Below are 12,832 nucleotides of genomic sequence, written 5' to 3'. Positions count from 1 at the left end.
TTTAGAGTACTTTATCATTAACTACGACCAACTTACAATTAAAATTTTATTTGGACCAAAAAATGCAGTTTTCCTACTAAAATTAATCAAAAGTATATATGCATAACGTATACCCAGCCAATGATTTATGGTTAGAAAACTTAAACACTAGCACAGGACAAAAACTAGTCAATACCATGGGCAAATGCAGAATATCAACATCATATCGCTCATCAGGAAAGACTTACTATAAAAGGCTTATTCTGATTATATCATTTTTTCAATACTTCATAAATATGGCACACACAAATGCGGATTAAATATGCGAATGATATTCCCAATCACATACTGCACACTACCAGAACAAAATCTGTGAACAGCCAAATAAACAATAACCAAGTAATAAACTGTTCTTTTTCCCTCGTCTGGGTTTTTTAGGTTTTTTACTAATACCCATTCATTTTACCAAGAAAACCTTTCTTTCTAGCTTCAATTTATTCAGACTCATGCTAGACGTAGAAAAAAAAAACTAAAACACATCTAAGTCCCTTCACGATCACTGCAAAGAAGGAATGATAAAAAGCTAAAGAAATTAGTAGACATAGCCCTTGACAAACATTCCCTTCTTTGCCTCTTCACTCTCACCCTCCGCAGAATATCTTCCAAGTTGAGCCAAGGAGTTTGCTTTTGCGCGCACCAAAAGAGACTTTTGAGCAGCTTCCACATTCTCAGGGTGTCCTTTCCACGTCTTTAGCACGGTGTTCTGAAGAGCTCGAGCATACGAGAAAGAAACATGCCATGGGTTGGGGCTTTGGTTCATTGCATTTAGATTAAGTGTCGCTTCCACTTCAGATTGTCCACCCGACAAAAACTGACAAAATAAACATTTTCACTCTTTAATTTACTAGTTTTATATTAAGTGCAATAATAAGTAAAATCAGCATGGCCAATTATCTGAATAGAGAATACAAAAGACCTGTTACTTTACCATGATTCCGGGTACTGCTGGAGGAACTCTTCTTCTAAGCAAGGTTAGAGTATATTTGGCAACGGTTTCCGGAGAAGCCTTTTCCTTATGTCCAGCCCCAGGTGTAACCATGCTAGGTTTGAGCAAAATTCCCTCAAACATGACATTGTTTTCAGCCAAGTAGAAGAAGACTTCAGACCAGACTTTCTCGGCAACTTCCAACGTCCTTTCAATTGAGTGGTCTCCGTCCAGAAGAATTTCAGGCTCCACAATTGGCACAAGGCCATTGTCCTGCAATGAAGAACGAGTAAAGCAAGGGGATTAGTGCACTGTAAAAGAAAAACCTTTCTTGAGATAAATCTACAACAACATCAAGTAACAAAAGTTCAAAGAATGAAAAAACAATTACAGGTTCTCATTCATTCAAATTTGCATAAAATATCTGTTCCCTTTGTCATAGACCAAACTAAACCCACAACCCAAGTTCACTCCCTTCAAATGAAAAGAACCACTATCATCACATGGGTCCAGTGATCGATACCAAAGGATAAACTACAAATAGATGTGTGTTACTCTAAGAATTGGGTAATTTCAGCAAACAAAGATTTATGGGAGCAAGAATACCTGAGAGATAGCGGCATAACGTGCAAGTCCCCATGCTGCTTCCTTAACAGCTAATGCAGAAGGACCACATGGAATGCTAACAACTGTCCTCCTGTGGATCAAAACAATTTTAAAGTCGCTCTCAATGCATCTAATTAAGACGAACATTTCACAAAGAAACAATGACTTACCACTTGGCAAATCGAGCACCTTGCTTGTAGTATTCAGCAGACCTAGAAGCCAATCCATCCAACCCTTGGCACCATGATTCATTGTTTGAACCCGGCAGGGGGACCAGACCCTAAAAATAGGAAAACTATAAATGTAAACACCAAGCCAACTTCTAAATCTAATCAGTAACACATGACACCATTGACAAACTCAAATAACAAACCTTATCAACTTTGATGCCAGGAACAATGTTCTGATCACGAAGGCAATCCACAAATTTCTTTCCATCAGTGGTTGACTGGTAAAGGGTTTCTTCAAAAAGAATGGCACCAGAAATATACTCTCCAAGGCCAGGTGTGGTAAGCAGAAGTTGCCTGTAAGCCTGGCGATTCACCTCAGTATTGTCTAAACCAATGGATGCTAAACGCTTCCCGCATGTTGCATTTGATTCATCAATTGCAAGAATCCCACGCCCAGGAGTTGCAATAGATTTCTATACAACCAACAAACAAGAAAGCCAGTCTCATCGTTACTGAAGGGTTAAGATCCAAAGTGATAGAGTGATAAAACGTATCTAAAAGACAATCCAAATCAACATAGAAAAACAGCATCCTGAAAATCTTCCAAGAAGTAAAAAAATACTAAAAAACCAAATCCAAGGAGAGATTTCATTACAGAGTAAGTTATGAATCAAATTAATGTAAATCAACAAACACGACCAAAGATGGAAAATATACATGCATAAAGAGTGTACCAAAAAACAACAAAGTTAAAATCTTTAGAGCAGAAAAACATTAGAAATCAAAAGAATTGATAAAGTGCAAGAAAGAAGAAGATACTAACCGCGATTTGAAGAATGTGCTTGAAGAATATGCGGCAAAGTCAATAAATCATAAATAGACGGTATTCCATTTTAAAAGATCTTACCATTTAGATTGGTTCGCTTAATGTTAGATAGGGTATTGCTATTTTTTTATTTATTTCTTATATTGTCAGATACATTTCCAAAAGCCAGTAGGTACATTTCTTCAAAACTGATATATGCAATTTTGAATCAAAATTGTCTGGAGATTAACCCTTTAAAACTTTTAGAACATTTAAATTGAATCGAATTAATATAAATCTACAAACAAAGACGACCAAAGACGGAAAATACGCATGCACAAAGGGTGTACCGAAAAACAGCAAAGTTAAAACCTTCAGAACAGAAAAACTTTGGAAATCAAAAGAATTGATAAAGGGCAAGAAAGAAGAAGATATCATAAAGTATTGGTACTAACAGCAGTTTGGACGAGTTCGTGTTGGTAAGAAGAGGCGCGGATCGGGAGAGAGACCCGGCGAGGAGAAGATCCCCGGCGTGGAGAAAAGGTGCTGTGGGCGATCCACTGTGAAGACAAAGTATTGAGCTTTGCAGAAGCCATAGCCATGGAAGTTAAGAGTGAAAAAATGGATTGTTGCAAAGTCCAGTGAAGATTGTGCTGTGATGTGATCTGAAGGTTTTATAGGGAAAGAGAAAACCGTGAAAAAGAAATGAAGTGTTTGGTTTGATTCGGTTTGGTTTTCTTGGTCACTCCGCGGTAGGTGATGTGAGACACTTCTCAAGCGGCAATATCAACAACCCACTTTTTTAATTTCTTTTTCGATTTATATTTTTCAAACACAAAAGTCCTTTTCCATGCTTTGTTTGAATATCAAAATATTTTATTTAATTATGGAAGCATGTATTAAAACTATTTTTATTGATTCATATGCGGAAAACATTTATTATATTTAAAATTTATTTAATTTTAAAAAATTTAATTTTTTTAAAACAAATTAAATAAAAAACAGTTAAATTTAAGAAAACTGTTATTTGAAAGGAAAATTTAGAAAGAAAGAAAAACGCAAAATTAAAGGATAAAATTAAAAAAAAAGTAGATACAAAAAGAAAAATCCTCTGTTTATACAATTGTATACGTATTTTAATTTATAAAGATAAAGATATCGCCTTTTGAAAGAAATTTAAAAAAAAATATTATAAATATTGAATATTATAGCACATGCATATTTTTAATTTATGAAGATAAAGATGTTGGAATTAAAACAGATAAAGATTGAAATAGTTTAATAGATGCATAATTTAATATATAAGGATAAAGATTATGGAATTAAAAGAGATAAAAAAATATTAAGATTGAAATATTATATAATAGATACATATTTTCAATTCATGAAAATAAATGTATTTAGATTAAAATATTAAATAATTATTATATTTTAAATTAAATTAAATAATTATTAAATTTTAAATTAAAAAACAAAGTTTTATTTAAAATTCGTTAACATATATTAACAAATTTCGAAATTTAATAATTTTTTTTTATCAAATTTCAAAATTTAATTTAATAATTTTTTATCAAATTTTAAAATTTGATGAAAATTTAGTTAGATTTCGAATTCTAATTCAGATTGAGTCAAATTTTGAAATCTAATAAAAACTCAATCAGATTTTGAAATTTGTTGGATATTTTCCTAGGAAGCATAACAGGTATTTTAAGGAAAATTAAAGATATAAACTGCAAACGTCATACGTTTTATAATTATAAAAAATCATACCTAAGATCCAATTTATATAACATTTATTTAAAGGTATATATTTTTACCATTTTTTAAGTGCAATCGAACTCCCAACTTTCAAATTTACTGTATGAATCTTCTTAAAGCTGGTCAAGCTAATGTAGGTTTAGAAATAACTTATTTCTTAAAATTAATTACTTATTATTTTATTTAAACAGAATTAGCACTTGTTTTTAGATGTAGATTAAACTAAATTCGTGAAAAAGTTGTTTGAAAATTGATAAAATTATCCTTTATGAAGAGTACTGTAAAAATAGATTAATCAACAATCCAATCAAAATATTAAATCAACGAATTAATAATAATACTAATAAGCTAACATTACACATAGACACACACAGACCCACACACACACAGACACACATGCTCAATTTTAATTGATTGTTGTATATAGGAAATTTTGATTGATGTTAAAACTTAGGTATATAGAGAATTTTGATTGATGTTGGAACGAGTTTTAATTGATTGTTGTACATATGGTGAATTTTAATCACGGTTTAAAAAATGACAATTAAGAACCCTAATTCCCTAATTATAATAAGGAGGAAATTCCAATTCTTAATTATAATGAAATAAAAACCTAAATTCTTAATTTATGTCTCATTACCATTAGAGAGAAATCATAACCCTAATTTGCTTAATTAAATGTCAATCTTAAATCTTAAATTTTACTGATATGCCTTCTTAAAATGTTCTCTACTCCAAAAAAAATTAGAAAGAAAAAGGAAACATAACGAATCATCCTATAGCCCAAACATCACACCATCTTTCAAAGCATTTAAAATTAACAATACGATGTTTTCGTATTTCTCTGAAACTTTTATATGAAAGTTCTCTCGTTTCATTTATCCTTTAATAAATCTCTTTTTATTTTATTTTACTTTTAATTAAATTCTATTGTTCGGTAACATCCTACACAGTGCTTCCCTAAACATCTAAACCTATATTCTAAACTTTTATTTTTCATTTTATTTAATTTCAATTGCAAGCCTTTACTTCCTATACCCCTATTTTTAATATTTGCACCCCAATTACAGAAATGGAAAGGACATTCTTGCCCTTAAAAAAATATAAATAAAATCAAACAAAGGTTTCACATAAACCTTTCTTTAGGATTTGAACTCAAAGTAATTCAATTTTAAACAATCATCTCTACCAACAAACTAACACATAACATTAAAAATATAACACATAACAAATTTATAATCATACAATAACATGTGTACACTTATATCAACAAAATATATAAATAACATAGAATTTTATGTTTTACTGACTTGCACACCAACTTAGATACACTTATGAACTCAAGTAGATTTTAATTAAACATTCTCAAATCTTATTTATAAATTCTATATTTTTCTCGGATCTTAATATATATATATATATATAATATTATTCATACAAATAAAGAAAGTATAAAAAACATAATATTATATACATTTTAACGTGATAAAATTGTCAGTAGGAAAACACATCTATTTCTATCACAAATAATAACAGTAATGTTAAGTATTCATACTTCATACAAAAAGTTCACTCAAATGTTAATGTTTATGACGTTTTTGGTGTTATATGTAATGTTGCTACGTTTAGTATTTACCCTATTTTTTTTATAAATATTTAAAGTATTTTGTACAATTTAAAACATAATTATTTTTCTCAAACAATATTGTTTATACACACAACTATGTCATCTGCTGCAGCAATACCGTTGATTAAACAAAGTTTTCATAACTTTAATGAATGTAAAAAGATTTTGTTAAGGATACTTTAGTGTGTGTTTTGACGGATGTGATAAAAAATGTTAGGAATAAATTTTTTAAAAGTATAACAAATAAAAGAAAACTGAATAGGGACTAAAGTACAAAAACAGGTAAAAGAAAAAAAAATAGTAAATCCTATAAATGCAAAGATTATTTTGCTAAGAGACATCGGATGTTTTCTTATAACGTCACAGAAAAACCACTAGAGCTCAGAAACCCACCAAAACCAGAGAGACACGATGAATTGAAGGGCAGTGAGCACATCACCACCCTCACTCTCACTCTCACACTCAACCCCCTTCAACGCCTTCTCTCAAGTCACACAACAAATTACCCTTTTCAGTTTTCTTCTTTCATTCTCTCCCTCTCTGCTAAACACCGTCATGTCTCAGAACAAGAATGTTTCTTTGGAGCGAAGTGCCCCACAACAACCTCGTCCTTCCAATGTATACGTGGGAGTTGGAGGTTCAGACAGCCTCTGCATAAGCCCCAAGCGAGATCACAAGTCTGAAAACTATGAGGACCTTCAATTAGAGTTCAACCCTCTTGTGTTTAGCTCTTTGGAGCAGTATTTGCCTCCCCACATGCTCAACCTCACACGCGAGGTTAAGGTTCAGTACATGAGGAACATTTTGCTTCGATATTTGCCCGAGAGTGAGCGCATTCGGGTGGGTGCCACTACAATTTTGGACTTTTGTGCTTTCAATTTTTTTGTTGACTTCACTGTGTTTGAAAAATGATGGTGGGCTGAAGGGCCCAGATGGGCGTTGGAGTTTGGAAGCGCTGAATTTTTTTCGTTTCTTGAATTAAAATTTCATTTCGATGTTGCCCTTGGTCAATAGGGTCTTTTTTGCATTCTCGATTGGTTTGGGAAAATTTTGATGGGAATTGGGAAAAATAGATATTTGAATTGTGTTTCATATTGCCTTTCCTGATTGGCAGCACACAATTTGGATGATTCTATATTTTGATTGCTCAATGCGGGTGCATGTTGTGAAGATGACGATGTTTGTTTAACAAGTTGGTCTTTCATCAAAGACGTGGTTCCTAATCATTTATGTTTATAGTCTTGTCTTCTTAGTTCTTAGGAAAAATGCCAATATTTTCTTTCATTGGCATTCTCTTTTGTCCGTCGGAAGTACTTGCCTGTGCCTATTTTGAAAAATGATACATCTGCTGTGTAATTAGCGGGTTTTCTCTGTAAGCTTATCATTCTCAAGTGTAGAATTCTACATGATAGGGATTTCTGTCTGCACTTGTCTTAGAAAATTTATTGACTTACCATTTCTGTTAAAATACTTGTTAACCTAAATAGGTGAGATAAATGAGACCAATTCTTAGTATGATAATGAAGATGTTTTTGTTTTATTTTATTTTTTCCTGGTATATTTTGTTTTTGGCTTGGTTTTGTTGTTCACTCTTGAGTTTTTGAGTTTGGTATTCTTTCTTGGATTGAACAGATTCAAAAGCACAAGGAATACAGGCAAAAGATCATGTTGAACTATCCAGTAAGTTTTCTATTCAATGTCAAAATGGTGGTTTTGTTCGTTTGCGAATTGAAAATTTAGATGGTTTCATTTTATGATTCTCTTGGAAATTGTGGGAGATGCTGTTGATGGGATCATTTTTCTTAGACTTAGGGTGACACTTTAGTTGGTACCTATTATCTGAGAGAATTTGGAATCTGCATGTGTTCTTGCTGTTAACGACATTTGAACTTGGACCCTTGTGGACGTGAATTTCAATCAGAGCCAGAGAGACCTGAAATGCCAGTAAAAAAGCACTTGTTAACATTTGAATTTTGTGAAACAAGAACAGTCATCCTGTCTCCTTTTTGTATGTTCTGATCATGCTCAATCTCACTGGTTATTCACTTTTGATTGTAGCCTCTGCACAGGGAGATATATAGTATGGATGCTGAGAAATTTTTCACACCATCATTTCTCAGAGCAATTAAAGAAAATACAGAAGAGAGTTTTAGAAGTATAATGGCAGAACCCTGTAAAGGAATTTATACTTTTGAAATGCTTCAACCACGATTCTGTGAAATGCTAGTATCTGAGGTATTACAATTTTTTGCTTTGCTTTTCATGCATATATAATTTTATCCGTTCTCTATCAATGTATGTTCTTATCAAGTTCTGATTATTTAGGTGGATCATTTTGAGAGATGGGTCCATGCTACCAAGTTCAGAATCATGCGACCTAATATAATGAATCAATATGGTGCCGTACTTGATGATTTTGGCTTGGAAGCCATGCTTGACAGATTGATGAGTGATTTCATACGTCCTATGTCCCGAGGTTATTTTTTATTTTTCTTAATGAGAATGGATTACTCAAGTATGACTGAGATGAAGGAACTATTATAACTAATGTTGACTAACTTTGCAATTTGATATTTTTCTTTTGTAGTTTTCTACTCTGAAATTGGTGGATCCTCACTGGACTCTCATCATGGGTTTGTTGTTGAATATGGAATCAATAGGGATGTGGAACTTGGTAGGTTGTCAAATTTAGGTCGCTGCTTTGTCCATATGGTATTGTCTGGGATCTGTAATAGATGTTTTGAACCTAAATGGAGTTTAATGTTTCAAGCAAATCTATTTATAGTTTTATGTTAATATACTTGAAAATTTTCTTTATGGTATACACATTACCTTTCATCTTGCTGATTTTTATTCTTTTATTTGGCCATACAAAAAGGATAAGAAAGAAAAACATGGATTAGATTTCAGATTGTTTGAAATACCGAGATATTCAGGTTTTATATTTTTCAGCCGCAATGCCATATATGCCCGTTTTGTATTCTTTTTCTGTGTAGTAGGGTGCCTTATCTTTCCCCTAAAGATATTTGGGATGAATGATTTTGGAGGGTAAACTTTTCATTACGTGTATAGATTCGCTAATTCAACAGTTTTTCAGAATGGAAGGTAAAATGATAGTTTATCATGAGATTCCAGTCAACCCTTGTCCATTTCAATAAATACGTTGTGACTGTCAATTCAAAATGAAAACTTCAACCCCCCTCCCTCCTTATTTCCCTCCCAAATCTTCCTTCTAAAATAACTGAAGTTTGCTATAGTTTATTATGGAGATGCAGTTAATTCAAGTTCACTCTAACTATGATTGATACCTTTGTCATTGAGGCTTATCTCGTGTTAAATTTAAATGTACCATCCCAAACCATGACTATTAGATACTTTCTCTCATGAATTCAATTCTATGCTAGATCTTTCTCCTCTTATATTGCCTACTTTAGATGCTTCCATGTTTTGTATAGTATACAAGTGTATCTTGCATGCTTTGTGTTGCCTGTTCCCAACAAATTAGCTTTATGTGATTTTGATGAAATCTAAAGTGAAAATTGTTTTCCAGGCTTCCATGTCGACGATTCAGAAGTCTCCTTAAATATTTGCTTGGGGGACAAATTTTCTGGTGGAGAACTGTTCTTCCGGGGTGTTCGATGTGATGAACATGTAAATTCAGATATCCAACCAGTGGTATGCTTACTACCTTACTCTTATTTAAGCTGAATAATTTATATTTAACTTCATTGATCTCCAGCATGCATCTGATTTCTGTTTTAAACTTTAAAGAGGTATTACCCACCAGTTCATTATTCATACCCTTCCACTATTCTGGATGGTTCCGTATCCCTGGTTCCTTGATATAACAACATACTTCTAATGTGAGACTCCAGTCTCATACCCAGCAATTTATTTCCACAGTGCATTAATTGAAAAACACTAAATTTCTGAGTTGTACGTTTCATATCGTTCATCCTGAAATTGAATAACATTATGGCAATATTAGAACATGATATTGACCAAAAGTTGTGACATTAGTTACAAGTATACAAATTTCCTATGAACATCTTTACTTTGTTAAATATATAACACCAAACATATGTATGTAGGAGAACTTCGATTACTACCATGTTCCAGGACATGCAATTCTTCATCCAGGTCGTCATCGGCATGGTGCTAGACCTACAACATCTGGGAATCGGATAAACTTAATTCTCTGGTGTAGAAGGTATTTGCATCTTTTCATTCTCTGGTGTAGATGGAAATTAACACAGCACACCCCTTGTTTCACTGAGGCAGCAAATTTTTCACACACTTCCCCATGTGACTTTAGATTGGAAATTTTTTAAGCATAGTTCTGGTCAACTTCATATGCATGAACCTTCATGCTATCATGCAGTTCGGCTTTTAGAGAGTTGAAGAAATATCGGAGAGATTTCTCTAGCTGGTGTGAAGAATGCAAACGAAAGAAGAAGGAGAAAGAGCGCTTGCTAGTTATGGCCACCCAACAGGTAACACTGATTGACAATAACCACCTTTGAGATTGAAGGGTCATATAAGATTAATGTTATTGTTGATGTTGCAATTCTGTTTCTTCACGTTGCAGGAATTAATGAAGAGGGAAATGCAATCGGCCTCGTGAAGTTGCACATGCAAATCATATTGTATAGTTGATTCTCACCTCTGAGCTTCTTTACTGTCTCTAAGTTATGGATTATCTGTAACGAAATGAAATGTACTTCATGTTGAAAGTAATAGGCATCCATTTCATAGGGTTACATGAACCAAAGAGGAAAATAGTTATAGTTTAATAGGAGAGAGGTTCATTTCAAGAGCTCACTGTTTCTTATAAAAGGAGCCCAATTTATACAATGAAATTTCCGAGAGTGAAACTTTTTCCAATTGAATTCTTTTATCAGATTTTACAAAGACTTCTCGAAGGTTTACAACCTTTGCTTTTGCTTATGTCATTGTGTTACTTGCAAAGGTTTCGTAAGGTTGTGAAGGCTTGACAATGATTTCAAGCCATTAGAGTTACATTACTTTTCTAATTTAAATAATGAACATGATGGTAATTTTAAATATATTGGTCACCATAATAAATTATTTTATTATGATTTCGTATGTAATTTTATTTAATAATTTTACTATTTTAATAATAAATATTATTATACATCAAGTAGAGTGAAATATTTGTTACTTTTAATATTGAGAAAACATATAATAAATACTAAGAATAGATATTTAATATAAAATTATATAATCTTACTATTCAATTACACTTTCAATTAATATTTAAACCTAATAATAATAATAATAATAAATAATGATAATAATAAATAATGATAATAATAATATATGTTTTCACTAAATTTTAAAAGTTTATTATAATGTTAAAGAATAGATGAATAAACTCCAAAAAAAAATTATGAAAGAATCAAAGTTTTGGAATCCACTTTTAGAATTCCTTAAAAGAGCGTAACAAAACCATAATAAAAATTTATTAATGAAAATTTTAAATATAATTTATCTTAATATGATAAAATCATTAGACAATTCTATAAAATAAAGATTTAATATTAAGAAAATGTAAAACATAGTAAAAATATAAGAATACAACACAATTTTAATATTAGTAAAAAATGATATTTGTCACCATAAAAATAAATAAAATAATAAAATAAAATTGTTTAAGAAGCAAATATTTTATTGTCACACATTTGCAAAATTTTGATTATTTATTTAATCCTTTATATTGCATTATATATTATTAATGTGTCATACATTACATTAATTTTTGTTTTTAGTTTTTTAAAATTGAAAAAATTATGTATGATGTGGTTCATAGGAATTAAAAAAAATCATTGAAAGATATAATATACTTTTTAAGAAAATTAATATATATTTTTTAAAATATATGCATACAAATAAATATTATGCTTTGTTCATAATAAATATTTAAAAAATTGCAAACACGGACAAATAGTGTCTATTCGATAGTATATATAAAAATTTCACTTTTTCGTTTTTCACATTTTATTTTCCAATTTTATTCTTTCAATAAATTTTTTACAGTAAAATAAATATTTTACCAAATTTATCTTTTAAATGACAATTTTTTAAAATTTAAACATTTTAAACTACTTATAAAATAAAAACACTATAATAAAATTATAAAGATTATTTATATATTAAATTTATAATTATGATAATAATAATAATAAATTTATTATTTTTTACTATCTTCAACGATATGTTTTCACTAGTATGTATCAATATCTATATCTATCTTTCTATATTTATATAGGAAATTTCCCTTTTTGGTGACCATACTTATTTTTTAATTATTTTATTTAATAATTTTTTATAAATTTAAATAATTATTTTACCAACTTTACTATTTAAGCTTTGGTTTCTTGGAATTTTAATTTTTTTTATTTGATACTTTTTAAACTTAACATTTTTTAATTGAAAAATTACCTACAAAATAAATAAAAACTATTTATAATAAAATTATAAATAATATTAATATTAAATTTTATAGATATAATAATAACATTAACAATAATTTTATTATTTTGATTATCATAAAATAAAAAAAAGTAGACACAATTACACGTAAGATGTGACCATATATAAAGAAAATACACCTACTTAATGTTTTTTGTTTTCTTTTTTTAATTTTACGCTTTTAATGACTATTTTCTAAATTTAAATAATTATTCATAATAAAAAAAATATTTTTAGTTTTATCATTTTAGTAACTACTTTTTAAATTCAAATAATTACTCATTATAAAAAAATAATTTACTCTTTTATTATTTTAGTAAGTATTTTGTCAAATTTGAATAACTATTCATAATATTATTTACACAATATTATTTATAATATCTTTTATTTCAATAACTAAAATTTATTTT

At 30.1% G+C, this 12,832-nt stretch overlaps 2 protein-coding genes across 2 annotated transcripts; one reads left to right on the top strand and one right to left on the bottom strand.

Moving 5' to 3' along the window:
- Window positions 1-289: 289 nt before the first annotated feature.
- Window positions 290-3,296, bottom strand: LOC148197414 (fructose-bisphosphate aldolase 3, chloroplastic). Its single transcript, XM_088092762.1, has 6 exons — window positions 3,001-3,296; window positions 1,944-2,213; window positions 1,741-1,850; window positions 1,571-1,661; window positions 968-1,237; window positions 290-850 (listed from the first exon to the last, which is right to left on the bottom strand). Exons 1-6 carry the CDS (start codon window positions 3,145-3,147, stop codon window positions 572-574), a joined length of 1,167 nt encoding a protein of 388 aa, XP_087948888.1. The 5' UTR covers window positions 3,148-3,296; the 3' UTR covers window positions 290-571.
- A 2,975-nt stretch (window positions 3,297-6,271) lies between these two features.
- On the top strand, window positions 6,272-10,872 carry LOC148197413 (2-oxoglutarate and iron-dependent oxygenase domain-containing protein CP2-like). The gene is made up of 9 exons (XM_088092285.1): window positions 6,272-6,770; window positions 7,563-7,610; window positions 7,989-8,165; window positions 8,256-8,406; window positions 8,518-8,604; window positions 9,481-9,605; window positions 10,022-10,140; window positions 10,312-10,423; window positions 10,519-10,872. The coding sequence occupies exons 1-9, from the start codon at window positions 6,486-6,488 to the stop codon at window positions 10,552-10,554; spliced, it is 1,140 nt and encodes a 379-aa protein (XP_087948411.1). The 5' UTR covers window positions 6,272-6,485; the 3' UTR covers window positions 10,555-10,872.
- Window positions 10,873-12,832: the final 1,960 nt, after the last annotated feature.

Source organism: Vigna umbellata, chromosome 6, assembly GCF_029865625.1.
Source record: "Vigna umbellata cultivar VRB3 chromosome 6, Vumbellata_1.0, whole genome shotgun sequence".
NCBI classification, from domain to species: domain Eukaryota; kingdom Viridiplantae; phylum Streptophyta; class Magnoliopsida; order Fabales; family Fabaceae; genus Vigna; species Vigna umbellata.
The sequence above is the reverse complement of the archived record's forward strand: the minus strand, read 5'-3'. Positions and strand labels throughout refer to the sequence as shown.